This window comes from Triturus cristatus, chromosome 2_2 (genome assembly GCF_964204655.1).
Source record: "Triturus cristatus chromosome 2_2, aTriCri1.1, whole genome shotgun sequence".
NCBI lineage: Eukaryota > Metazoa > Chordata > Amphibia > Caudata > Salamandridae > Triturus > Triturus cristatus.
In genome coordinates, this window is record NC_140582.1 from 669,237,772 (window position 1) to 669,265,378 (window position 27,607).

Sequence of the window (27,607 nt, forward strand, 5' to 3'; positions counted from 1 at the left end):
CTCCTGTGAAGGTCTGTAGGTCTAGCTCCTAACATGTTTTTTCAGCAGACCTTAGCTCTGTGTGAAGGGTTGCCCAATGCTCATAAGGAGTTTGCAGATGTTTTCTAAGAAGGTACAAAGCAATTGCTTGCACATCATCACTATGGTTGCACAGTAGATATCAGCCCAGATGCATATGTTACACATGGATGCTTTTTTTTGAAAATGCTATATCATAAAACTGGGACTAGGCTCATATTTTTTTGTTGGAACACTCGTATTAGTTGTTCTTTAAGTACATGATGATTTAATACCATGCTACAACCACAGAGGGCTAAAAGCTAAGACTATACAAATTGATGACAAAATCTTTTCCATGTTAGATTTTTATGTATCATGAAATCTGCTCAATAAGAGTGATAAAAGATGGGGAGAAATTGAGGTCAACACCAACATGGGCAAGTTGAATATTTAATGGGACACTTTGTGTTATTCCCCATTTGTATTCGAATAATTATATGTTTGCTGGCATGTAAACTCCTACATAGTAGTTTTTCTGAACGACTATCAATTATTGGCTTTTGCCTTGACAGAATACACAATTTACGACTGTGGATTACTAGCAATAAAAGATCAATCAATCAGGGAATTGTAAGCGCGCTACTCACCCGTGAGGGTCTCAAAGCGCTGGGGGGGGGGGGGGAGGGGGGGTATGCAGCTCCGTTCAGCCGAAGAGCCAGGTCTTGAGGGTCTTCCTGAAGGTGTTCAGGGAGGGGGCACATCTTATGTCTGCCGGTAACTCTTCCAGGTCTTGGCTGTGATGTGGGAGAACGATCTTCCGCCTACTCTGGCTCGGTGGATGCGTGGGGTTTCCGCCAGTGCGAGTTTGGATGATCGCAGGTTTCTTTTGGGTACGTGGAAGTTTATTCTATGGTTGAGGTATTTGGGACAGTTGTTGTGCAGGCATTTGAAGGTGTGAGTGAGGATTTTGAAGGTGACTCGTTTTCCATAGGGAGCCAGTGGAGTCGCCGCAAGTGTTGACTGATGTGTTCGTGCCGAGGTATGCCTAGGATGAGTCTGACTGCGGTGTTCTGTATTGTTAGCGGAGTAGGGATTTGTTGATGCCGGTGTAGAGTGCATTGCCATAGTCGAGTCTGCGGGTGATGAGTGCATGGGTGACTGTTTTACTTTATTCGTGGGGATCCATTTGAAAGTCTTTCGGAGGATGCAGAGGGTGTTGAAGCAGCTGGAGGTGATGGCGTTGACTTGTCGGTTCATAGTAAGTGAAGAATCGAGTACAATGCTGAGGTTCTTGGCGTGGTCTGAGGGGGTAGGTGGGGTTCCGAGGGTGGTGGGCCACCAGGTGTTGTCCCATGCTGACAGGGTGGTTCCCAGGATGAGGACTTCTGTCTTCTCAGCATTGAGTTTTAGGCAGCTGTTGGTCATCCAGACTGCCACTTCTTGCATTCCTCTCTGGAAGTTGAGTTTTGCGGTGGTGGGGTCTTTGGTCAGGGAGAGGATGAGTGGGTGTCGTCGGCGTATGATACGATGTTGAGGCCGTGTTGTCAGACAATGTTTGCTAGGGGGGCCATGTAGATGTTGAAGAGGGTCGAGCTCAAAGTTGACCCCTGGGGGACTCCGCAGGTGATGTCTGTTGGGGCGGAGAGGAAGGGAGGTAGTCTGATCCTTTGGCTTCTTCTGCTGAGGAACGAGAGGATCCAGTCTAGGGCAGTTCCTTGTATGCCGTCGTCGTGTAGTCTGGTGATTAGTGTGCGATGAGAGACGGTGTCGAAGGCTGCAGACAGGTCGAGGAGGATGGGGGCCGCGGAGTGGCCCTGGTCCAGGAGGGTGCGGATGTCGTCTGTGGTGGTGAGTAGGGCGGTCTCGGTGCTGTGGTTGGCTCGGGAACCGGATTGAGACTGGTCGAGGATGGCTTGCTCTTCGATGAATCGTGTCAGCTCCCTGTTGACTGTTTTCTCTGCCACTTTGCCTGCGAAGGGGAGAAGTGAGATGGGCCGGTAGTTTTTGAGGTCGGTGGGCTCAGCCGTAGGCTTCTTGAGCAGGGGCCTGACTTCGGCGCTCTTCCAGTCGTCTGAGAAGGTGTCTGTTTTGAAGGTGGTGTTGATGGTGTGTTGCAGTTGGGGCACGATGGTGTTGGCGGCTTTGTGGTAGATGTGCGGGGGCAGGGGTTGGTGGGGGCTAGTGAGTGGATGCCTTTCATGGCTGCAGCAGTGTCCATGGTCGTGGCTTGTGTCCAGTTGGAGATGGTGGGCTGGCTGGTGTCTTGGGGAAGCGGGGGACTGGTTGACGTGTCTTGTGGGTAGTCCGTGAAGTTGTTGTAGAGTGTTCTGATCTTGAGGTGGAAGTAGGTTCTGAGCTTGTCACAGAGGTCTTGGGACAGGGTGATGTCTGTGGCTTCGCTGCGTGGGTTGGTGAATTCATGGATGACGTTGAAGAGTTCCTTGGAGTTGGTGGAGTTTTGGGGATTTTATTGTGGATGAAGTTCCTTTTGGTCGTTCTGATTTGGTTGTGGTAGTCCATCATGGCATCCTTGTAGGTGGACATGGCATCCTTGTAGGTGGAGTCGCTATCGGGTGTCTTGATATTCCTCCAGTTCTTTTCCAGGCATCAGCAGGTGTGCCTGGCTTCTTGAAGTTCGGTGGTGAACTAGGTGGCTTTTCTGGGGCGTGGTTTGCAGGGGCTGCGTAGCGGGGCAAGCTCGTCTGCGCAGTTGGAGATCCACATGTGGAGTTCTCTGGCCGCGGTGTTTGCGTCGGATGCCCGGGTGTGGTTGTCTCGGGAGAGGGTGGAGTTCAGTTGCTCGTCGGTGACCTTGCGCCAGTGCCTTTGAGGCAGGCGTGGGGCTGGTTAGGTGCTTTGGGTTTATCGATGGTGAAGTGGATGCAGTGGTGGTCGGTCCAAGGTGGTTGCGTTGTGTGGCTGAAGTGGACGCTTATTCCTGCAGCGAAGATGGGTTTGAGGGTTTGTCCTGCTCTTTGAGTCGGTATGTTGACAAGTTGTTTAAGTTTGATGCTGGCGAGGTTGTCTTGAAGGATAGTGGAGTTGGGGTCGCTGGGGTTGTCGAGGTGAAAGTTGAGGTCTCCAATGAGTATGTAGTTTGTTGATGTGATGGCGTGGGGTGCGATGAAGTCGGTCATGGCGGTGGCGAAGGGCGTCCGGGGGGTCTGTAGATGAGTGTCCCGCGGAGTGTGGTCTTAGGTCTGGTCTTGATCTGGAAATGCAGGTGTTCAGCGGATGGGAAGATTACGCTGGAGGTGGTGAGGTGGAGGGTGCTTTTGTAGACTATGGCAAGGCCTCCTCCCGGGTGGTTGGGGCCGTCCTTCCTCTGGATCTTGTAGCCGTCCGGAAGGGCGGTGTTGATGCTGGGGGCGGAGGCGGCGTTGGTCCAGGTCTCTGTGAAGAAAGCGACATCGAGCGAGAGAGAGTCGAGTAGGTTCCAGATTTCCATGGCGTGTTTGTGTACGGAACGCACGTTGAGGAGGATGCAGCCGAGGTTGTCATTGGTGCTGGTGTTGGTGGTGTTGAAGGTGAGGTGGTGGTGAAGGTCCGGCCACAGCAGAGGCAGGAGAACTGGCCATGGGTCGTGTTCGTTGAGGCCTGCTGGCACTCTGTGTGTCTTCCGGGGTTGGGTGCAAGGAGGGTGTTGGTGTCGTAGCGATGGATAGCTGGTTGCAGTCGGGTCGCGGATGGGCGCAGACGGGCTTGCCTAAGCGCCAGCGGCATGCCCGCTGTGTGCGGGTCACGCAGCGCCCGCTATTAGTAGGGGACAGGGCAGGGCGAGCAGCTGGGAGGCAGGAGAGGGGGCGGTTGGGGGCTGAGGATTAGGCGGGAAATGGGGGGGAGCCAAAGGCCAACAGAGCACAAAGGGGAAAATAGAAAAGCGGTACACAAATGGGAATGGAATATGCAGGGACACAATGCAGGAGAGCAGAACGGCAGAAGTGAATCACAAGAAAAAAAACACTATGGCACAGCACAAACCAACAGAAGGAATGTAAAGAAAATAATGCACAGAGAGGACGCATATACCAGCGAGGGCGGAGCGTAACACCGGGCACACAGCGAGTCTCGAACCCTGCCTGGTGGGTTCAGAGGCAGAGCTCTGCACAACGGAGCTGCTGGAGAAGAGCAGACCTCAGGCCGAGGGTCTGGGGTCTTGCTCTCGCTCCTCCGCAGTGGCCGCCAACGGAGCTCAAAGGGGAAAACAGAAATGCGGTACACATATGGGAATGGAATATGCAGGGTCAAAATGCAGAAGAGCAGAACAGCAGAAGTGAATCACAAGAAAAAAAACACTCCAGCCATGTGTGCTTTATTCAGACCAATCTCCACAGACCATTGTGGTATCCCTGCCTATCTGTGAGATTGACCTAGGTTTTTACAGTTTGCGTATTTGTTCTGCTGGTTACGTGCCACCTCATCTGTGATCTGTCAATCAGTTGCCTCAGGTCTAGGTCGCAGTGCCTGCCTGACCACCTATTTCTGACTCGCGATTGATGAAGAGGTCATATCAGGTAATTTCGACAACAGTGATTAGATTTTGTTTTTGTACATACATGTATCATTGCGTACATCAACTTCGACCTTTTGAATATTAACAAGTGCATCAACACAAGCTTGTCTGCTTAGTAGCTCGAGGAAGCCTTTTCAAACAGAAGGAGGGTAGGAGCACACTGCCTCACATCCCTGCACTCAATTTGCCCCAACGCACCATGGTAAATGCAGTCAATGATAACACTTACTTGAGTAGTAGTCTTTCATTTTTCACCCTTGTTTGTGCAGCCTGTGCTGTGTAACACTAGACACGTGTTTCTGGATAAATTCCTTCATCAGTAGAGAGCAACCATAAATATCAATGTGTTAGTCTTACGTTAGATTTACAGGGGAATGACAACTTTGCATATTTTACTGTGTGCGTGCCGTCGCTGGTTTAGGAGCAGCTTCTTTTCTGATTCAGGAGTTCCAAAACAGACGCGATTGGCCACATGTGTCATCTCGGAGATATGGAGTACTGCTTGCGCCGCCATCATGTTAGAATTAGTGGCACAACGTGAGTGCAAGCCTCTCATAAATATGCCCTCATGTGCTCAACAAAAAAGAGCTTTTAGAAATACTATTATGAGGGAGATTTTGGTTTCACTCAAATGTTGATCACCTTCAATACAGCATTTAATTGGTCTGAAGTGGTGTACGTTCACTGAAAAAAAGTGTTTGTTTTGCAGTTTTTGTCTTGTGGAAAACTTATGCTGAATACAGCAGGACTGAATTGGTTATGGTGACAAGCAAATTATCAATGCTATAGGCCTGAACTGTTTTCTTATGAAACGTTATGACAAAATAGGAGGGCTGACATACTTATTGTGAAAGGCATATGTTAAAGCTAGTAGACATTCAAGGGTGGATTGTGTAAATACACTGTGTAGGCAGCTATTGTGGTAGATGGAATCTGTAAATTGCTGTTATAGACAAGTGTTTCGGTGTGAAACAAACCCAGGGGGTTGAGTATTGTTTTGCCAACTCTAATTGTGTATATGTGCAATTCTATGACTCTGCTTGGTGGTTGTCTTGTGGGAAAGCTTTAGTGCAATACAATAGACCTGAGTTTTGGTTTGGGTAGCAAGCTAATGATGAAGCCTTTATTCCTTATTTGTTTGCTGCAAAAGGTATGTCATATGCCCTAGGTCTGATATGTTTATTATGAAAAGGTTTTCAAAGGTAGTAGACTTTATGTATGCATTATGAAAAGCATATGACAAAAAAGGATGTATGACGTTACAACGCACACTTTTACAACGCATGCACTTACAACGCATTTTTTACAACGCATAATCCATTACAACGCATGACATTACAACGCATGACACTACAACGCATTTTTAAAAAATACCTTTACAACGCATTACCATTACAACGCATACTACCTTTACAACGCATACCATTACAACGCATAATATTAAATTACATTTAAGGTAAGTATTAGATAGTATAGGGGTAAAAATTACTAATCTAACTCCAGGGGGTGCAACAGTAGGGTAAGTGTTGGATAGTATAGGGGTAAAAATTACTATTCTAACTCCAGGGGGTGCATCAGTAGGGTAAGTGTTGGATAGTATAGGGGTAAAAATTACTATTCTAACTCCAGGGGGTGCAACAGTAGGGTAAGTGTTGGATAGTGTAGGGGTAAAAATTACTATTCTAACTCCAGGGGGTGCATCAGTAGGGTAAGTGTTGGATAGTATAGGGGTAGAAATTACTATTCTAACTCCAGGGGGTGCATCAGTAGGGTAAGTGTTGGATAGTATAGGGGTAAAAATTACTATTCTAACTCCAGGGGGTGCATCAGTAGGGTAAGTGTTGGATAGTATAGGGGTAAAAATTACTATTCTAACTCCAGGGGGTGCATCAGTAGGGTAAGTGTTGGATAGTATAGGGGTAAAAATTACTATTCTAACTCCAGGGGGTGCATCAGTAGGGTAAGTGTTGGATAGTATAGGGGTAAAAATTACTATTCTAACTCCAGGGGGTGCATCAGTAGGGTAAGTGTTGGATAGTATAGGGGTAAAAATTACTATTCTAACTCCAGGGGGTGCATCAGTAGAGTAAGTGTTGGATAGTATAGGGGTAAAAATTACTATTCTAACTCCAGGGGGTGCATCAGTAGGGTAAGTGTTGGATAGTATAGGGGTAAAAATTACTATTCTAACTCCAGGGGGTGCAACAGTAGGGTAAGTGTTGGATAGTGTAGTGTAATATTATGCGTTGTAATGGTATGCGTTGTAATGGTAGTATGCGTTGTAATGGAATGCGTTGTAAAGGTAGTTTTTAAAAATGCGTTGTAATGGTATGCGTTGTAATGTCATGCGTTGTAATGGATTATGCGTTGTAAAAAATGCGTTGTAAAGGTAGTGCGTTGTAAAAGTTGCGTTGTAAAGGTTGTTCCCCGACAAAAAAATGTACATTTGGGGGTGGATTATTATTATATTCTGTTAAAATCTGTAGACAGATAATTTGTCACTTTGAATGTCACAGATTACCTTAAGAGGCAAGGGGTTTGGTTACCCCATTTGACAAACCCTCTGTATAGGAGAATTTAAGGGGCATATTTACAAGCCCCTATCTCCTTGGTACATCAATATTTTTGACGCTGCAGTGGCATAGCCCCATTTTCCATATTTACTAGGTGCCGCTAATCCATTTATCATGCTTTAGCGCCCACTTGTAAATATCCCCTTTCCACTGCAGTCCTATGTGGCAAAGGGGTGTGCAATGGGTGTTGCTGTAGGCATTCCACTGCAAAACACATTGCTTTTTTACTCTGCCCCAAATTTACAAGGCTGAGGCAGCACCAAAAACTAATGCCATGGAATACCAGGTTTTACAATGCCGATACAAGGAGAAATTAATAATTTATTCTTAACCAGTTATATGTTAAAATCAATAGGCATTCAAGGGTGAACTACCATTACACTTTTTTTAAAAGCCTGTAAACAGGTGTTGTGCTAGTTGGAGTTTTAGATTGCTGTAGTAGACAAGGGCTTGTACGTTGGTCACCCCCTCTGCCAAACTCTGAGGTAGAACATTTACACTTTGATAATCCCTTTTAGGAGAGGTTGTAAAATGTTTTGCCAACTCTAATTTTGTACACATTTTCAGTTATATGACAGGATGTCTGGTGGTTGCCTTGTTGGTAAGCTTAGTCACAATTCAGTGGGCGAGAGTTTGTCATAGAGGCAAGACAATGGTAAAGGCTATAGGCCTAATTGAATCATTATGAAACATTATGGCAGATACTTTAAACCTGATATGCTTACTATGAAAAGTTATGAAAAAGATAGTAGGCCTGACATATTTATGTGGAACTGACATGTCATAGCCAATTTGGCCTTGAAGGGGGGGGTGGTGGTATTAACACTCTTATACAGTCTATAGACAGATATTGTGTTGCATGTACTCTCACAACTGGCCTTAGAAGACAGGGATTAGGGTGTGTGTTACTCTCTCTGACAAACCCTTACAATTTCTATCTTAAGGGTTGCACTGTTAGAAGCCTCGTGGTAAAACCAATGCTCAATAAAGCAGGCTTGCGTTCTTATGATGACAAGCCAGCTTTAAAAGCTATATGACTGTTTCTTTGGGAAGAGCTATGTCAGATACCATATATTTCATCTATATTTTGTGAATTACAACAAATGCATTAGCCATGACTTGCTTACTTTTAAAATAAATATATGATCAGACCATTAGCTTTTAAGGGTTGATTCTTATTACACTTCGTTGAAGCCTGTAGACAGGTATTTTGTTGCATGGAATTTTACAAACTACCTCAGTAGGCAAGGGTTTTACTGTTGATTACCCCCTTCGACAAACCCTGGTGCTGTATCATTTGCTGTGATAATTCTTGACAGGCCTGCATAGAATGGCCTTATAACGGTAGTTGTCTGCCAGGACATGTAATAAAAAAGTCATAACAAATGCATACCTATATGTACACTTACATTCATATATGTATATGTTCACATTCTGCTCTTTCCATGACATTATACAGCATGAGGTATTGGGTCAGTCCACCTTAGTCATCGGTTCTCTTCTGCTGCAAATGACTGCATTTCGCCTGATCACGTGTGCACATCTGCCTGAAAGTGAGCCTGCTTCAGTGCCATAGATGGTGGGCTAGCCCTTCTGTTTTCCATGCTTTCACATCCTGAGTGTCCACCTCTTCTAAACAAGGCGCCCTTCTTGCATTGCATTGTCCACAATGTATACATGTTTTATATTGACAAGATGTCGGCCACATTTTGAAGCATTATGTCAACCATTTTGAATCTATATAATGAGACACTAGGCAAAATATTATTCCAAAATGGCTAATCTTGGATTGGTATTGTGCATAGTTAATCATTTATTACTGTTCCGAAGTGGCCAATGCATCGCTTCAACACTTGACATCCATGTTGCAACGTTAAAACAATGATAAACTAAACAATACAGTTGCAGGATAGCCCCCTTCTGCTATGTAAAAAAATGTATTACAAGAATTTTCCCGCCATGTTTAGGAGGCAGCATGTTTTGGTTTTTCTACTTGCATACTTTTAAATTAACTTACATATGCTTATTGGGTTTGTATGCGTTTGTTTTTTTATGAATGGGTAAATGGGCACATGCAAGAGTGAGTCAGTGGGGGGATGATTAAATGCATGAGAATAAGAATGATTATAGAGAGCATGTATGATGATGACTTATTGAGTGGCTAAACTCATCAGTCACTGAAGAGGCAGTTTCAGTATTAAGCATGACCTCCCGGCATTGCCGGTATTTGTTGCATATTATTATCAATAATGGTACATTGGGTTTAACAGAAACTGATCATGCCTGTCACATTGAGCCCTAGACCTTTGCATGATTCTAACCGTTGTCAGTAACTGCCATCCAGTGATTCATAACATAACATAGTATGCCCATAGTTCTGCCACAGAACATGTGCACATTAATATTGTCACATATTGCATACCCACTATGTTATTAAGGAGAATACATGCCCATTATGTTGAGCCAAGAGAATATATAGCAATACTTGATTATTGTATTATGCAAGATGGCCAGTGCTCTTGCAAGAGAGCTAGACAGCATCCTCTTCCTCTGTTGATGTCCCTTCAGTCTTGCCTGGATTTTGTTTTTCTCTCTTCCAGTGTTTCTCTCTTCACGATTTGTCCACCCTACTTCTCTTGATCTCTCTCGGTCTTCCCTTTCCCTTTCCCTCTCCATCCTCTGTCCCTCTCCTGCCACAGACACTCTCCCTGCTCCACCTTTCCACAGTCCATCCTTTCTTAGGCCCCTATGTGTCCCTCCCTCCATCGAGCCTCACTCCCCTGTCCTTTACCATCTTCTGAGCCTTTCTACTCTATTCCCTCATATTCTGTGTGGCCCTTTCCCCTGTCTCTGGTCATTTGTCACATGTATGCCCCGCGGCCCCCGCTCTGTTCCGTCTCCCCCCTCTCTCCATTCCCTCACTGGCCTCTCTCTATTTAGTCTCTGTTCTGTTCCACGCCAGTCTAACTTTCCTTGGCTCTCTCATTTCAGTAGCCTCAGCTCTTGAACAGTTACACACTCTTAGATTTTGCCTGACCTTAGCTTAGAGAAACGCTGATTTGTAATTAGTTGCCTTTTGCGTGGTGTTTTTGTCGTTCAACTGAGTGTGTTTTTTTAATTTTTATCAGGGATATGATTGCAACCGGCTGCGAGGATAAAAATGTCCGAGTTTATTACTTAGCCACAAGCTCTGATCAGCCGCTGAAAGTCTTCACTGGGCACACGGCCAAAGTGTTTCATGTACGTTGGTCTCCCCTGAGGGAAGGAATCCTGTGTAGCGGCTCTGATGACGGGTACGTGTGCAGCCCATCCCCAAAGTGTCCCTCCTCATCATTGGTACATCCTACTTTTTCACCTGAAAAGCACCTACGCGGTCTATATTTGAAAAACGTGTATCATGAACTTAGAAAGCACACTAATGAGGAGACAATATGTGATCATATATTGCAAATGTGTGTACCAGGAAATGGGCCTTATCTAGCCTAAGTGTACACCGATAACTAACTCCTAAGAAAACTCTTACATGCCAAGATAAGGCAGACATGTATTTTCTGACCAGTCTAATACTGTATTTTGTATTCATTTTCAGGACTGTACGAATATGGGATTATACGCAGGATGCCTGTATCAATGTTCTTAGTGGACACACAGCACCTGTTCGTGGATTGATGTGGAATACTGAAATCCCGTATCTTTTGATATCTGGTAGCTGGGACTACACCATTCGTGTGTGGGACACGAGAGACGGCACCTGCTTGGATACCGTGTATGATCATGGTGCTGATGTCTACGGTATTGTTATTTTTGCTTTTACCATTAGGTATATTTCAAATTAAAATTCATATTAACTTTTCATTGTTTTTTTGTAATGGTCATACATTGTCTAAATAGTTATTTTATGCTATCCGTAGTGTAGTGATCTGCCCATCACTGGTCTAGGTGTTTTAGCACCAGCCACTCCCTGAGGGCTGGCTCACACCCCACCCCACACCCATCTAGCACAGGCGTCACTGGACATGTGACATTGGCAATAAAAGGGGCTGGGCGCACATGCCTTTGGCCATGTCCACTAACTAATTATCCGTGTCTGTGTGGTTATTATGTGTGCATGAGGGCCTAGGGCCCTACCACTTTATACATAGGTGATTAAATTGTAATATTTTTAACAATAGAGGCGAGCAAAAGAATGAAGTGGGGGGTGTATCATTTTGCATTTATAAAGCACATTCTCTCGATTAGTACCTGTCTGTAGGAAACTGGAATTATGGGGCAGTTTTCCCTCCACTTTTTGTCCCATTTTAACTACTAGATGCTGGCTTTCAACTCTGACATGGCACTGAGGCCTATTAACTAGACCTCAGTGCCTGTGCTCTTTTCCCTAAAACAAGTTAAAGTCTAATTATAACCCAATTGGCAAGGATTTTAGCAGCATTATAAGTCCCTATTAAATGGTACCCCTGGCAGCTAGGGCATGAGTACTAAAGAGAGCCCCTAAGAGCTGCAGCATATCTTATGCCACCCTAGGGGACCCAAACACAAATTTCATGCAGACTTCATTGCAGGCTACGTGAAATTATTCAAACCATTCTGAAAACATAACATGGCACACTCACTGTGTGCCATGCCAAACTCAATACATGTAATATATGTAAGTCACCCCTACAGCACTCTTTGTAGCCCTAAGGCAGGATGCTTTACATTACATGTGAAGGCATATCCGCATGCCCCTGTGCTGCCTAGTTCATGAACTAGGTAGACAAGTGAACAGGGAAGCCATCATAAGCATATGTACTGGGCACTGGTCATTACGAGTTCCTCAGATACATGATGGCTTTACTGAAACCTGTGGTGTTTGGTATCAAACACCTTGTCCTAATAAACCTTTTCTGTTGCCAGTACTATATTTATTAATACATGAACCCAGAGGCACCGTAGAGGTACCCCCTGAGAAACCTACCTGTATCTAGTGTGCTGGCTGACTCGTCTTGTCCAGCCTGCCACCACAGACACGTTTCTGACCCCCTACAGGTGAATGCCCATGCTCTTTGAGATTATAAACAATGCCTGCTCCAGTGAAACGTGTACAAACCTCCTCCAGCAGGATGGCTAGTGATTTAGCATATCAAAGCCAGGGTCTTCAAAGCACCTGCCACCTTTGATATGCAACCCCAGCTTCCCCCAGACCTGGGAGATGTCACTCCTAACCTGAGGCCCATTTGGCACCAGGATAGATGAGAAATTAGCAATGCAGGTAGGAGTATTGCACCACCAGGCTAGTCACACCTCCAAGGTGAGCCCCCTGATGTGTTCCACAAAAGAAGGATTCAAATATCATGTTTTTGGTGCAGTTAGGATCTCTGGGACAGGGTTATTCCCACTCCCCACAGGAAGTGTTCATGTAGGGGGTGCAGTGAGCTCATTAGCTACTACCCTTCACTTCCCTTAACACCCCTAAATTCAATATTTAGGTGGCCCCCTGACACCAGGAACTCACATTCGCCTGACTAAGAAAAAGGAAGGCTAAGAAGAGCAGAAGAACGCAAGAACTGTGTACTAGCTGTGAACTTGGCACCAAACTCTGCCTGCCTGCTCCCTGTCCGGACAGTTACAAAGACTCACTCATCCTGCAGCTTCCTCGGAGGGCTACCAGCACTCCCCAAACCAGCCAGCATCTCCCTTAAAGTGGAGGAGCCACTTCCATGCAGCCTGCAGACTCTGGCCGCACAGTTCACTGATCTGCTGACCACCTGGTTCACTGACGCAACTGCAGCCCAGGAGCAGGTCGCTGAGTGTTCATGAGGTCAGCCACATTGATCCATTCAATCTTTGAGTCCTGATCCACATGAAGCCTGCCTGCACCAATACCCGGTGTACCAGAGCCTGTTGCAAGCACCAAGGCTTGTTTGTGGTCAGTCCAGACACTACTGCCACCAAAAACGACCTGCACGTTGAGGCACTTCAATGGAGGCCAGCTCCATGCCAGAAGTCATCTTGCTGTGTTTCTTCTCCCTCTTCTTTGACAGACGCAAATTCACTGACCCGTCGGACAAAACACCTATGCACATGAGCCCCTTAAGCCCGAGTCCATTGAAACCCTCAAGAGCCGAGACCCCCTTTGGGTTTTTCCAGACTAGGCAACCGGTCCCGCCTTGCAGCCTTTCTTTGCAGGTACTGTTCCCCATTGACGTCAATGGGGAACAGTACCTGCAAACCTTTGCACTCAGGCACCGCAGGGCAGGTAACCTTGAACTCTTGGTGCTTTCTTGGACCTTGGCGCCTACTTACATTAAGTCAAAAAGAACAGTCCTTTAATTCCTTGGCAGGTGACCCTATGCACTGTATGTTTATCCCATTGGGTAACAATACCGCGTTCGAGGCTCATGCCTCAACTCTGACAGCTGTATTTTCTTTGTTTCTGAAAATCACTAACTCAAAAAGTACTTACCTTATCTAGAAGATCTTAGTGTCTAAATTAATATAATAATCTGTGTTATTTTTATATAGTGGTGCTGGATTTCCTTATTGATTCTGTGTTTCATTTTGTGTGTAACAAATGCCTAACACGCCCCTCTGATAAGCCTAAGGCTGCTCGCCCACACTACCACAAGTAGAGCACCTTGGGATTGTTAAAGCAAATCCCTGTGCACTTGAAAGGGATACTGTTGTATCCTATGTTTCTTAGTCCTGGCTGCTCAGCCTGCATGAGTGTGATGTCATGGAATGTTGGGTGTGTGTGCATGCTTTGAAGGAGTGAGCGGTTAGACTGAGTGGGGCTGAGCAGCAGGATGCTGCTCCCGGTGGGGCACCCTGTACCATCTTACCTGAACCAATAAATCTACTTAACTACATCTCTGGCACCTGGTCTACTTAAGATGACAGTACCCTTCTTCAGTTACAAAAATGGCGTTGATTTTGAAAAGAACCAAGCGTGAAGAACTAAGAATTTACACAAGGAACTAAAAGAAGATGGCCAGTATCTAAAAGAAGCCTGAAATTTAAGCCTGCGCAACGCCTTGGATGCCTCACCGGTGTCTTTTCCAACAGACAGTCCATAGAGGTATGTGTTGGGCGTTAGACAGTAGCTGGCTTGAGTGGCTTGAAACCTCCCTACAGACCGTATAAAATGAACGTTTTGCTGTGGGATTTCTAGCTGTCAATCCACATTTGACTTGCACAGTGCCTATACATGATACAGAAGATCAGAAGATATTTAAATTACCTGATGTTTGAAACCTGCCAACGTACAGGCTATTGGGTTTTGCGTGTTTAACCTGCCTACCATCATTGTGGCTCAAACAGGAACCTCCTTAGTGAACATGCTTTATTGAACAATGCAAAATTGAAACAGACGCTACATTCTGGGGCATGTATCGAGCCCCGGTGTTATTTGTAGTTAAATTGCAGTGTCCCCCTGGTGCGGTGACTTGTGAAATAAACTTTTATGGGAAAAGCCCTTGAGGCCACTGAAACTTTGACGGCTGCCCCTGTTGTAATGTGCATTGGTACTTATTGCACCGTCTAGTGTCGAAGATCCTGATATTCCTGGAACTGTGCTTGCCAGAGCCCGGGTTGTCCCCTGACCTCAGTGTGTGAATTTGAACATGTTCGGGAGGACAACGATGAATTTCATTTTGGCACACTACTGAGAAGGATTCTTTCTGCTGCCCATGATCTTTGGGGGTGGGCCTTTATTTTATTTTTAAATGAATTTTGGCACCAGCAGTTTTTCCCTGATCTTGTTGGCTGTTTAACCGTTATCTATGTCTTTTAAACACAAACAGCGCGTCTTTGCTTGCACGCGATCCTCGTACCTGTTCCTCGAGCCTTGCAGCGTTGCTTCCTGGAATTCTTGCTGACGTAACTGTATTCGTGCTGTTTGGGATTGTTTAGTGACGCTCTGCTGCCTTAACGCACCGTGAGCCTCCCGGCTCAGCGTCAATTACGTGCCGCCATTTTGCGAGTGGAATTTTCAGTGGCTGATTGCAATCTTCAGCATAGGATGCACCTTGCCAACCACGTCGTTACTTATTAAAGTTCATTCTCAATGGCGCTGTAGATTGAACAACGATGACTTCCTGAAATGTTTAAAAGTATATATATTTTCTGTCAAGGGCGGTTTGCATTGCACTCAGAAACCCGTGTAAACTGCTCCTATTTAACTTAGGTTGCGCATGCGAAGCAAATTTGAAGTGTATCTAACATGAAGTTTTTTTTTAACACAAGCACCGATGTACACTCCAAGCTTGCTGGTTAGTTTTGGATATTATTTTCAAGTTGCGGGTTGTAGATGGACTCATTATTTGCACTGTAGATTCGGGTGACATGAAGGCTATCATTGTGTTAGCGAGTGATACGTAAGGGCAGCAATAGTGAGTGGTACATGTGAGCAGTAGGGGAGAGTGTTATTTTGGTATGTGTTTTGTTTCATGTCGTTTGGTGAATTCTTTGGTATTTAATTGTGTTCAATATGTAAGTGAACATTCAGTGTGGGTGTGGGTGCACTGTTGGATAAGTGCACATTTTCTTTTGTTTTTAAAGTATTAGTACGTATTACATGTGTACCCCGTGCAATATTTATTTTTATTTCTCCCTCGCACGTCATGGTTGCATTGGCAGTGTCCCTCGCACGTCATGGTTGCGTTGGGAGTGTCCTTCACACGTCATGGTTGTGTTAGGAATGTGTTTTGCCTCGCACGTCATGGTTGCGTTGGCAGTGTCCCTCGCACGTCATGGTTGCGTTGGGAGTGTCCTTCACACGTCATGGTTGTGTTAGGAATGTGTTTTGCCTCGCACGTCATGGTTGCGTTGGCAGTGTCCCTCGCACGTCATGGTTGCGTTGGGAGTGTCCTTCACACGTCATGGTTGTGTTATGAATGTGTTTTGCCTCGCATGTCATGGTTGCGTTGGTGGTGTCCCTCGCACGTCATGGATGCGTTGGGAGTGTCCTTCACACGTCATGGTTGTGTTAGGAATGTGTTTTGGCCTCACACGTCTGGATTGCGTTGGCTGTCTCCATCACTCGTCAAGGTTGTGTTGGGAAGGTGCAATTGCCTCGCACGTAAGGGTTGCATTGGTAGAATACTCAACAAATTGTGTTGTAGTTGTCGTGTGCATTATTTTTTGTCTTTTGCCTCGCACGTCAAGGTTGTGGTGGTAGTGCTCTAGACATTTAGTTCTCCCTCGCGGATCATTTATTGTACATTATTACTTCCATACTGGAACATGGACACGTTTTTCTTTCATGTTCTTTAGCAGAGGGAGATAGGTGTGTTGAGGCGTTCTTCAGGGTGTATCTCTTTTGATTACTCTGCCTGAAACATGTGCAATTTTTAATGAGGAACACCAGTATTATTATGCTATTTGTTCTTATGTGAACCAGGGGGAAATCAATTATCTCTTATTATTTTATTTGATCTTGTCGATCAGAATATCCTAGAATGCTATTTGATTGATATGGTGAACTAAGAATGCATTTACTTATCTAATATGATTTTGTGACCTATCTTTATTTAATTTCCAAGAAACGGAATGTGATTATTTTCTTCACTATGTTTTTGTTGTTCCTTTTGTTTCTAAAGGAAGGAGATGTGTTGTATCCTATGTTTCTTAGTCCTGGCTGCTCAGCCTGCATGAGTGTGATGTCATGGAATGTTGGGTGTGTGTGCATGCTTTGAAGGAGTGAGCGGTTAGACTGAGTGGGGCTGAGCAGCAGGATGCTGCTCCAGGTGGGGCACCCTGTACCATCTTACCTGAACCAATAAATCTACTTAACTACATCTCTGGCACCTGGTCTACTTTAGATGACAGTACCTTTCTTCAGTTACAAAAGATACCAGGATAGGATTCTAGTGGAGAAGTGTGGCTCAATGATTAGAGCTGAGAAGTTATGGGGAGAGGAGAGCACTCCTGTGTTTATTGATTATACTGCTTTATACGCAATTTTTAACTTCGGTGCAACAGTTATGTAGAAGTATGTCCCCTTCTACCAAGGAAAAACTGAGTTATTGACAGGATGAGAACCTGTATATAGCTGTGCACTGTTCACAACGTGCTTGCTGACACTGTGTAGTTGTTTAACAAGTTGTACATTTATTTTTCAACATTACAACTGATAATTTGTGAAAAAACATACCATTCTATACATAACAATGTTTCAGTAATGTTTGACAATGAGCAATACAGTTAGTATTAACATCGTGAACATCTGTATTAATTGTCATGTATGATGTTTTCATTCACATATCTCAATAAAGTTATTTGACATTAACAGATTCGTGATAACATAAATGTTAGTGCCCAATGCATTTCGGAACCTTGCGGTTCCTTCATCAGGGGCCGATCTGAAACGAAAATAAACAATATCTAAATGAGTAATTACTTCGGGCTCAATCTCATAGTATGTTTGTGCTACCCAGACATAGATGTGTGTTACCTGTATGAGTGTTCTTATGTAGTGCACTCTAAAAATAACAAGAGGCAAAAAAAAAACAAAAAAAAAAGTCAGTTGAAACTTTCAGGGTTTTGATGTTACCAAATGATACGAGAGCGGTTTGCGCAAGGCAACCGGGCTTACCTGAGGGGATATAAGCGTATATCTATGAGGAGAAAAAAAGAAACTAAGCTCAGCACATAATGTATTGTTTTAAAAAGATTTTTTAAGCTGCGGGCAGACTAGCGGTGTGGAGTCTGAAGGTGCTAAGGCTTACCTCAAAGTAGAGGTTCATGCGGAACTGTAAAGACACAAACGGAGAAGAAAACCGTCAGTAGACGTGTTGGCGTAAAGTAATGGAATAACGGATCTCAATCTCTCTTGCTTCAGAAGAAAGCTTACCGATTAATCGATCAGTGTTGGAATCAACAGCAGTACACCGCAATGGAGGAAGAAAGTGTGAAACACCGGGATTTCCGTGTTTAAACGTGAGCACATGACCGGAACTACCAAGTTCTAACGAGATCAAAAAAAGAAGGACTAAACTGCTAAGTAAATGTCCTGGTATTGGTCGGCGCCATCTTAGAGAGGTTTGAAGAAACCGGTAACGTTTAAGCCTGAAATGAAGGAACCATAAAGCGGAGCATGCTATGAATAGGACGCATAGCTTGTGCAACTAGGATCAAAGTGATTGAAAGAATTGAAAATAAACAAAGCCGAAAAAGGTCGCATACGAAAATGATTGTTATCGAAAGCTACCAAAAATGTGGCATAACCATTAAATGAGTGCCTAATGGGTTATTGGGCTCTGTAAAAACGGAAAAAGAAAAAAGAAAATTTGGAGATGGTTAAGAAGGAATCGTAATAGAAAATTGTGTGTGTAAGACTGACGGTGAGATATAGATATTGGTGGCGTCATATGTGCTAAACCGCATGACCGCTTGTGCAATACACGTGTGAATAACCACACTTGTCCTCATAGAGAGTTACTTGTAATGAACTGGCAGAGAGATCTATATGGTGGTGATATTATGTTAGTTTAGCCAAGAGGATACTTGTATAATGCTCATGTGAACGGGTGGTGAAAAAAATGGTCGGTCATGCTGTCCCTGGGGGGGTTTGGACTGTACCGTGTAGTAAGATTGGAATTTAAATGAAACATGACATATCAAGCCTGTCATTCAACCCTTTTGGGAGCATTGTATCTAAATATTTGATCCAATATAACTCTCTCTGCAAGAGTTTGAGGTGAGTGTTTACTCCGTTTTGTGGCATAATGTGTTCTATGATTTGGAACCTGAGTTGGGATATTGAATGACTTGCCTCGTTCCAATGTTGAGCCAAAGGAGAGTTCTTGTTCATAGTCCTGATCCGGCTCTTGTGCTCCGTGAGACGTACTTTAACTTTCCGTTCAGTTTTTCCCACGTACAGTTTGCCACATGGGCATTTGATTCCATATATGACGTTAGTGGTGTTGCAATCACTGGTGTGTCTGAGTAAAACGGCTTTCCCTGTAGTTGGATGTGTGATAGTATTAACCAAGATGATATTGTTGCAATGCGAACAATTTTGGCATTTCATGGTGCCTTTGTGGGTAGTTTTGTTTTTTGATCTTCTGGTGGCTGCGATGAGTTCCCGGACATTTTGGCCTCTTGTGTAGGCGTGCAAAGGTGGTTGTTGAAAAATGTGGTTGAACTCTGGTTCATTGGATAGAAGTTCCCATCGTGTGTTGATTATCTTTTTGATGGCTCTGGAGCTCGTAGTGAATTTAGAAATGAATACTATATTGGTTTTGTTTTGAGGCTTAGTCGTTGTAAGTAATTCACTTCGTGATTTTTTCATGGCTCTTTGCTCACATGTTTGGAGTATTTTTGTGGGTAACCTCGTTGTTGGTATTTCTCCTTGTACTCAGTGATTTTGGCTGTACAGTCCTGTGTGTCTGAACAAATGAGTTTGATCCTGATGAATTGCGAATAAGGAAGATTATTGATGAGGTTGCTGGGATGAAAGCTTGAGTGTAGTAGTGCATTGTTTCGATCCGTGGGTTTAGTGTAGACTGTGGTTATTAGACCATTGCCTGTAGGATTTTTGGTGATGTTGACATCCAAATATTGAATAGTTTGTGTGTGAATTTTGTAGGTGAATTGGATCCTTGGGTTATGAGAATTCAATGTGGTGATCATCTGTTCAAGTAGTTGTTGGGAGTTAGTCCAAACTAAGAAAATATCGTCGATATAACGGCAATATGTGTAGATGTTAGACCACCACTGAGGGATGTCCATGATATATTCTTGTTCGAACATTGCCATGAAAATATTGGCATACGATGGCGCCCCCGGAAAACCCATGGAGGTTCCCGAGAGCTGTGCATAGTATTTTTCGTCCCATTGGAAGTAGCTGTGGTGTAGGCAGAAGTGTAAGAGTTGTAACAGAAACACTTTCTCTGTGACCATATCTTCCCTTTGTAGGATGGCCCATTCAACTGCCTCCATGCCTGTAGAATGTGGAATTGAAGTGTATAATGCTACGACATCGATTGTGCACAGTAGCCATGATGTTTGAATGTTAGGTTGTATGTTATCCAGTTTCTTGAGAAAGTCCGTTGTGTCTCTGATGTATGACCACCAGTTTTGTACAAACTTCTGGAGATAGTGATCCAAGTATTTACTTATGGAATCAAATATGGACCCGCATCCTGATACAATTGGTCTGAATGGTGGTTTGTGCAAATTCTTATGTATTTTAGGTAACATATATAGATGTGGTCTTCGTGGGTTCAGGGTGGTAAGAAACTGTTTGGTGGGTTGATCTATCCAGCCCATGGTGAGGGCATTTTGTAGAATGTCTTGTAAGATGGCTTCAAGTTGCGTCGTTGGATCTGATTCTAGTTGTAGATATGTGTCTTGGTCATTTACATGTGTGTTGACTTGTTGATGATAGAAGTCAGTATCCATAATAACTATAGCTCCTCCCTTGTCAGCTGGTTGGATTGTGATTGTAGGGTTACTTGCTATAGTTTTAAGAGTAATTCTTTCTTTTTTCATCAGATTTTGGTGCTTGTTTTTGGTCAGATTAAGGTTTTGTATGTCTTTCTTCACCATGATCTCAAAAGTGTCTAACATCTTATGTGAGACTGGGGCTTGGAAGGTACTTCTGGGTTTGAATTTAAATGATGTTGAAGTATCTTGGGTTGCCTCTTGGGTCACTACATTCGAGAAAAAATGGCGCAGACGGAGTGTGCCCATAAATTTGTACAAATTTACTTCAACTTCCAGGCTATTCGTGTGATTAGTTGGAACAAAAGACAGTCCTCTGTTTAAAACTGCTTTTTGATGAGGTGTGATGTTAGTAGAGGAGATATTGATGATTAAGGAATATTCTTCCCGCTGCGTAGCGGTTTTCCTCCCCTTTCCTCGCCTGGTCGGTCTGTTATGTTTTGTTTCTCTTGTTGGATTGGTGGTAGGCCTTGATCCGGGCCTGTGACAAAAAAGGTACCGCCCTCGTTTTTTCTGAGTTGTCAGTAGTCTCCAACGTTGGGGCTTGATGTCTGGAGGATGATGTCCCTGGCTGAACTGGTGTTCTAGATGAAGCAATATCCTTATCCGATACCAGACTTTCTTCTGATGAATGGGTGGTTGGTTTTCGGGGTTCAAATCTTTTACGTGCGTAAATGTCAGCCCAGGTGTATACCTCGTTTAATTTATAATCAATGGTATCTCTCCGATATTTTCTGAGTTTACCTTCTTGGAGTTTTTTGCTGTATTTGTCTAGTTTTATGTTTAGACCTTCCAGGTTAATTCTCCATGTATCATGTTCTAACCTGAGTTCAAGTTCTCCCTTCAATGTGATGATTTCTGATTCAAGATCTTTAATGGATTTAGAAAGTTCCTCTATGATTAGTAAGATAAGGTCCAAAGAGCATTTGTTGAGTATTGAGTACCATTTATCCATGAAAATTGGATTGAGGTGAAACCGAAATAACATGGGTCTTATTGAGAGCCGGAGTCCTCTTGGTATCCGTTTGGCTCTGTGATACTGCACCAATGTGGATGCATGTAGTTGTTGGTTCAATTGGCGTCTGGTGATGTATTCAAGTTGTTTGAGTTGTTGTGAGATTGAGCCACTGTGAGTATCCGTGTTTTTGATTTCCTGAATTAAGGAGTAAATTTCAGTGGCTTGGTCAGATGTGTAAACCATGGTGGTGGCTCGGTTGTCCGTGATACTTGCTATTGATTCAAACAACATTTTTGTTGTTTACGTGGGTGCTACTCCGAAGTGGACAGAATGAAAGCTGAGAAGTTATGGGGAGAGGAGAGCACTCCTGTGTTTATTGATTATACTGCTTTATACGCAAAACTATTCAATATTTGGATGTCAACATCACTAAAAATCCTGCAGGCCATGGTCTAATAACCACAGTCTACACTAAACCCACGGATCGAAACAATGCACTATTACTACACTCAAGCTTTCATCCCAGCAACCTCATCAATAATCTTCCTTATTCGCAATTCATCAGGATCAAACGCATTTGTTCAGACACACAGGACTGTACAGCCAAAATCACTGAGTACAAGGAGAAATACCAACAACGAGGTTACCCTACAAAAATACTCCAAACATGTGAGCAAAGAGCCATGAAAAAATCACGAAGTGAATTACTTACAACGACTAAGCCTCAAAACAAAACCAATATAGTATTCATTTCTAAATTCACTACGAGCTCCAGAGCCATCAAAAAGATAATCAACACACGATGGGAACTTCTATCCAATGAACCAGAGTTCAACCACATTTTTCAACAACCACCTTTGCACGCCTACACAAGAGGCCAAAATGTCCAGGAACTCATCGCAGCCACCAGAAGATCAAAAAACAAAACTACCCACAAAGGCACCATGAAATGCCAAAATTGTTCGCATTGCAACAATATCATCTTGGGTAATACTATCACACATCCAACTACAGGGAAAGCCGTTTTACTCAGACACACCAGTGATTGCAACACCACTAACGTCATATATGGAATCAAATGCCCATGTGGCAAACTGTACGTGGGAAAAACTGAACGGAAAGTTAAAGTACGTCTCACGGAGCACAAGAGCCGGATCAGGACTATGAACAAGAACTCTCCTTTGGCTCAACATTGGAACGAGGCAAGTCATTCAATATCCCAACTCAGGTTCCAAATCATAGAACACATTATGCCACAAAACGGAGTAAACACTCACCTCAAACTCTTGCAGAGACAGGTATATTGGATCAAATATTTAGATACAATGCTCCCAAAAGGGTTGAATGACAGGCTTGATATGTCATGTTTCATTTAAATTCCAATCTTACTACACGGTACAGTCCAAACCCCCCCAGGGACAGCATGACCGACCATTTTTTTCACCACCCGTTCACATGAGCATTATACAAGTATCCTCTTGGCTAAACTAACATAATATCACCACCATATAGATCTCTCTGCCAGTTCATTACAAGTAACTCTCTATGAGGACAAGTGTGGTTATTCACACGTGTATTGCACAAGCGGTCATGCGGTTTAGCACATATGACGCCACCAATATCTATATCTCACCGTCAGTCTTACACACACAATTTTCTATTACGATTCCTTCTTAACCATCTCCAAATTTTCTTTTTTCTTTTTCCGTTTTTACAGAGCCCAATAACCCATTAGGCACTCATTTAATGGTTATGCCACATTTTTGGTAGCTTTCGATAATGATCATTTACGTATGCGACCTTTTTCGGCTTTGTTTATTTTCAATTCTTTCAATCACTTTGATCCTAGTTGCACATGCTATGCGTCCTATTCATAGCATGCTCCGCTTTATGGTTCCTTCATTTCAGGCTTAAACGTTACCGGTTTCTTCAAACATCTCTAAGATGGCGCCGACCAATACCAGGACATTTACTTAGCAGTTTAGTCCTTCTTTTTTTGATCTCGTTAGAACTTGGTAGTTCCAGTCATGTGCTCACGTTTAAACGCGGAAATCCCGGTGTTTCACACTTGCTTCCTCCATTGCGGTGCACTGCTGTTGATTCCAACACTGATCGATTAATCGGTAAGCTTTTTTCTGAAGCAAGAGAGATTGAGATCCGTTATTCCATTACTTTACGCCAACACGTCTACTGACGGGTTTCTTCTCCGTTTGTGTCTTTACAGTTCTGCATGAACGTCTACTTTGAGGTAAGCCTTAGCACCTTCAGACTCCACACCGATAGTCTGCCCGCAGCTTAAAAAATCTTTTTAAAACAATACATTATGTGCTGAGCTTAGTTTCTTTTTTTCTCCTCATAGATATACGCTTATATCCCCTCAGGTAAGCCCGTTTGCTTTGCGCAAACCGCTCTCGTATCATTTGGTAACATCAAAACCCTGAAAATTTCAACTGACTTTTTTTTTTTTTTTTTTTTTTTGTGCCTCTTGTTATTTTTAGAGTGCACTACATAAGAACACTCATACAGGTAACACACATCTATGTCTGGGTAGCACAAACATACTATGAGATTGAGCCCGAAGTAATTACTCATTTAGATATTGTTTATTTTCGTTTCAGATCGGCCCCTGACGAAGGAACCGCAAGGTTCCAAAATGCATTGGGCACTAACATTTATGTTATCACGAATCTGTTAATGTCAAATAACTTTATTGAGATATGTGAATGAAAACATCATACATGACAATTACTACAGATGTTCACGATGTTAATACTAACTGTATTGCTCATTGTTAAACATTACTGAAACATTGTTATGTATAGAATGGTATGTTTTTTCACAAATTATCAGTTGTAATGTTGAAAAATAATTGTACAACTTGTTAAACAACTACACAGTGTCAGCAAGCAAGTTGTGAACAGTGCACAGCTATATACAGGTTCTCATCCTGTCAATAACTCAGTTTTTCCTTGGTAGAAGGGGACATACTTCTACATAACTGTTGCACCGAAGTTAAAAATTGCGTATAAAGCAGTATAATCAATAAACACAGGAGTGCTCTCCTCTCCCCATAACTTCTCAGCTTTCATTCTGTCCACTTCGGAGTAGCACCCACGTAAACAACAAAAATGTCGTTTGAATCAATAGCAAATATCACGGACAACCGAGCCACCACCATGGTTTACACATCTGACCAAGCCACTGAAATGTACTCCTTAATTCAGGAAATCAAAAACACGGATACTCACAGTGGCTCAATCTCACAACAACTCAAACAACTTGAATACATCACCAGACGCCAATTGAACCAACAACTACATGCATCCACATTGGTGCAGTATCACAAAGCCAAACGGATACCAAGAGGACTCCGGCTCTCAATAAGACCCATGTTATTTCGGTTTCACCTCAATCCAATTTTCATGGATAAATGGTACTCAATACTCAACAAATGCTCTTTGGACCTTATCTTACTAATCATAGAGGAACTTTCTAAATCCATTAAAGATCTTGAATCAGAAATCATCACATTGAAGGGAGAACTTGAACTCACGTTAGAACATGATACATGGAGAATTAACCTGGAAGGTCTAAACATTAAACTAGACAAATACAGCAAAGAACTCCAAGAAGGTAAACTCAGAAAATATCGGAGAGATACCATTGATTATAAATTAAACGAGGTATACACCTGGGCTGACATTTACGCACGTAAAAGATTTGAACCCCGAAAACCAACCACCCATTCATCAGAAGAAAGTCTGGTATCGGAAAAGGATATTGCTTCATCTAGAACACCAGTTCAGCCAGGGACATCATCCTCCAGACATCAAGCCCCGACGTTGGAGACTACTGACAACTCAGAAAAAACTAGGGCGGTACCTTTTTTGTCACAGGCCCCGGATCAAGGCCTACCACCAATCCAACAACAAGAGAAACACCGACCAGGCGAGGAAAGGGGAGGAAAATCGCTACGCAGTGGGAAGAATATTCCTTAATCATCAATATCTCCTCTACTAACATCACACCTCATCAAAAAGCAGTTTTAAACAGAGGACTGTCTTTTGTTCCAACTAATCACACGAATAGCCTGGAAGTTGAAGTAAATTTGTACAAATTTATGCGCACACTGCGTCTGCGCCATTTTTTCTCGAATGTAGTGACCCAAGAGGCAACCCAAGATACTTCAACATCATTTAAATTCAAACCCAGAAGTACCTTCCAAGCCCCAGTCTCACATAAGATGTTAGACACTTTTGAGATCATGGTGAAGAAAGACATACAAAACCTTAATCTGACCAAAAACAAGCACCAAAATCTGACGAAAAAAGAAAGAATTACTCTTAAAACTATAGCAAATAACCCTACAATCACAATCCAAACAGCTGACAAGGGAGGAGCTATAGTTATTATGGATACTGACTTCTATCATCAACTAGTCAACACACATGTAAACGACCAAGACACATATCTACAACTAGAATCAGATCCAACGACGCAACTTGAAGCCATCTTACAAGACATTCTACAAAATGCCCTCACCATGGGCTGGATAGATCAACCCACCAAACAGTTTCTTGCCACCCTGAACCCACTCAGACCACATCTATATATGTTACCTAAAATACATAAGAATTTGCACAAACCACCATTCAGACCAATTGTATCAGGATGCGGGTCCATATTTGATTCCATTGGTAAATACTTGGATCACTATCTCCAGAAGTTTGTACAAAACTGGTGGTCATACATCAGATACACAACAGACTTTCTCAAGAAACTGGATAACATACAACCTAACATTCAAACATCATGGCTACTGTGCACAATCAATGTCGTAGCATTATACAATTCAATTCCACATTCTACAGGCATGGAGGCAGTTGAATGGGCCATCCTACAAAGGGAAGATATTGTCACAGAGAAAGTGTTTCTGTTACAACTCTTACACTTCTGCCTACACCACAGCTACTTCCAATGGGACGAAAAATACTATGCACAGCTCTCGGGAACCTCCATGGGTTTTCCGGGGGGGGCCATCGTATGCCAATATTTTCATGGCAATGTTCGAACAAGAATATATCATGGACATCCCTCAGTGGTGGTCTAACATCTACACATATTGCCGTTATATTGACGATATTTTCTTAGTTTGGACTAACTCCCAACAACTACTTGAACAGATGATCACCACATTGAATTCTCATAACCCAAGGATCCAATTCACCTACAAAATTCACACACAAACTATTCAATATTTGGATGTCAACATCACCAAAAATCCTGCAGGCAATGGTCTAATAACCACAGTCTACACTAAACCCACGGATCGAAACAATGCACTACTACACTCAAGCTTTCATCCCAGCAGCCTCATCAATAATCTTCCTTATTCGCAATTCATCAGGATCAAACTCATTTGTTCAGACACACAGGACTGTACAGCCAAAATCACTGAGTACAAGGAGAAATACCAACAACGAGGTTACCCTACAAAAATACTCCAAACTTGTGAGCAAAGAGCCATGAAAAAATCACGAAGTGAATTACTTACAACGACTAAGCCTCAAAACAAAACCAATATAGTATTAATTTCTAAATTCACTACGAGCTCCAGAGCCATCAAAAAGATAATCAACACATGATGGGAACTTCTATCCAATGAACCAGAGTTCAACCACATTTTTCAACAACCACCTTTGCACGCCTACACAAGAGGCCAAAATGTCCAGGAACTCATCGCAGCCACCAGAAGATCAAAAAACAAAACTACCCACAAAGGCACCATGAAATGCCAAAATTGTTCGCATTGCAACAATATCATCTTGGGTAATACTATCACACATCCAACTACAGGGAAAGCCGTTTTACTCAGACACAGCAGTGATTGCAACACCACTAACGTCATATATGGAATCAAATGCCCATGTGGCAAACTGTACGTGGGAAAAACTGAACGGAAAGTTAAAGTACGTCTCACGGAGCACAAGAGCCGGATCAGGACTATGAACAAGAACTCTCCTTTGGCTCAACATTGGAACGAGGCAAGTCATTCAATATCCCAACTCAGGTTCCAAATCATAGAACACATTATGCCACAAAACGGAGTAAACACTCACCTCAAACTCTTGCAGAGAG

At 43.2% G+C, this 27,607-nt stretch overlaps 1 protein-coding gene across 4 annotated transcripts in view; it reads left to right on the forward strand.

The window, feature by feature from the left end:
- WDR17 (WD repeat domain 17) overlaps positions 1–27,607 on the forward strand; it is a 1,003,384-nt gene that overhangs the window by 524,568 nt on the left and 451,209 nt on the right. For all 4 annotated transcript variants that reach the window (XR_014978161.1, XM_085641859.1, XM_085641857.1 and 1 more), the window contains 2 exons: positions 10,215–10,379; positions 10,676–10,878. Coding sequence is in view for 3 of the 4 variants with exons in the window: in XM_085641859.1 (XP_085497985.1) it covers positions 10,215–10,379; positions 10,676–10,878 (368 nt within the window). In the remaining variant the exon portion in view is untranslated. The remainder of the gene's footprint in view (positions 1–10,214; positions 10,380–10,675; positions 10,879–27,607) is intronic.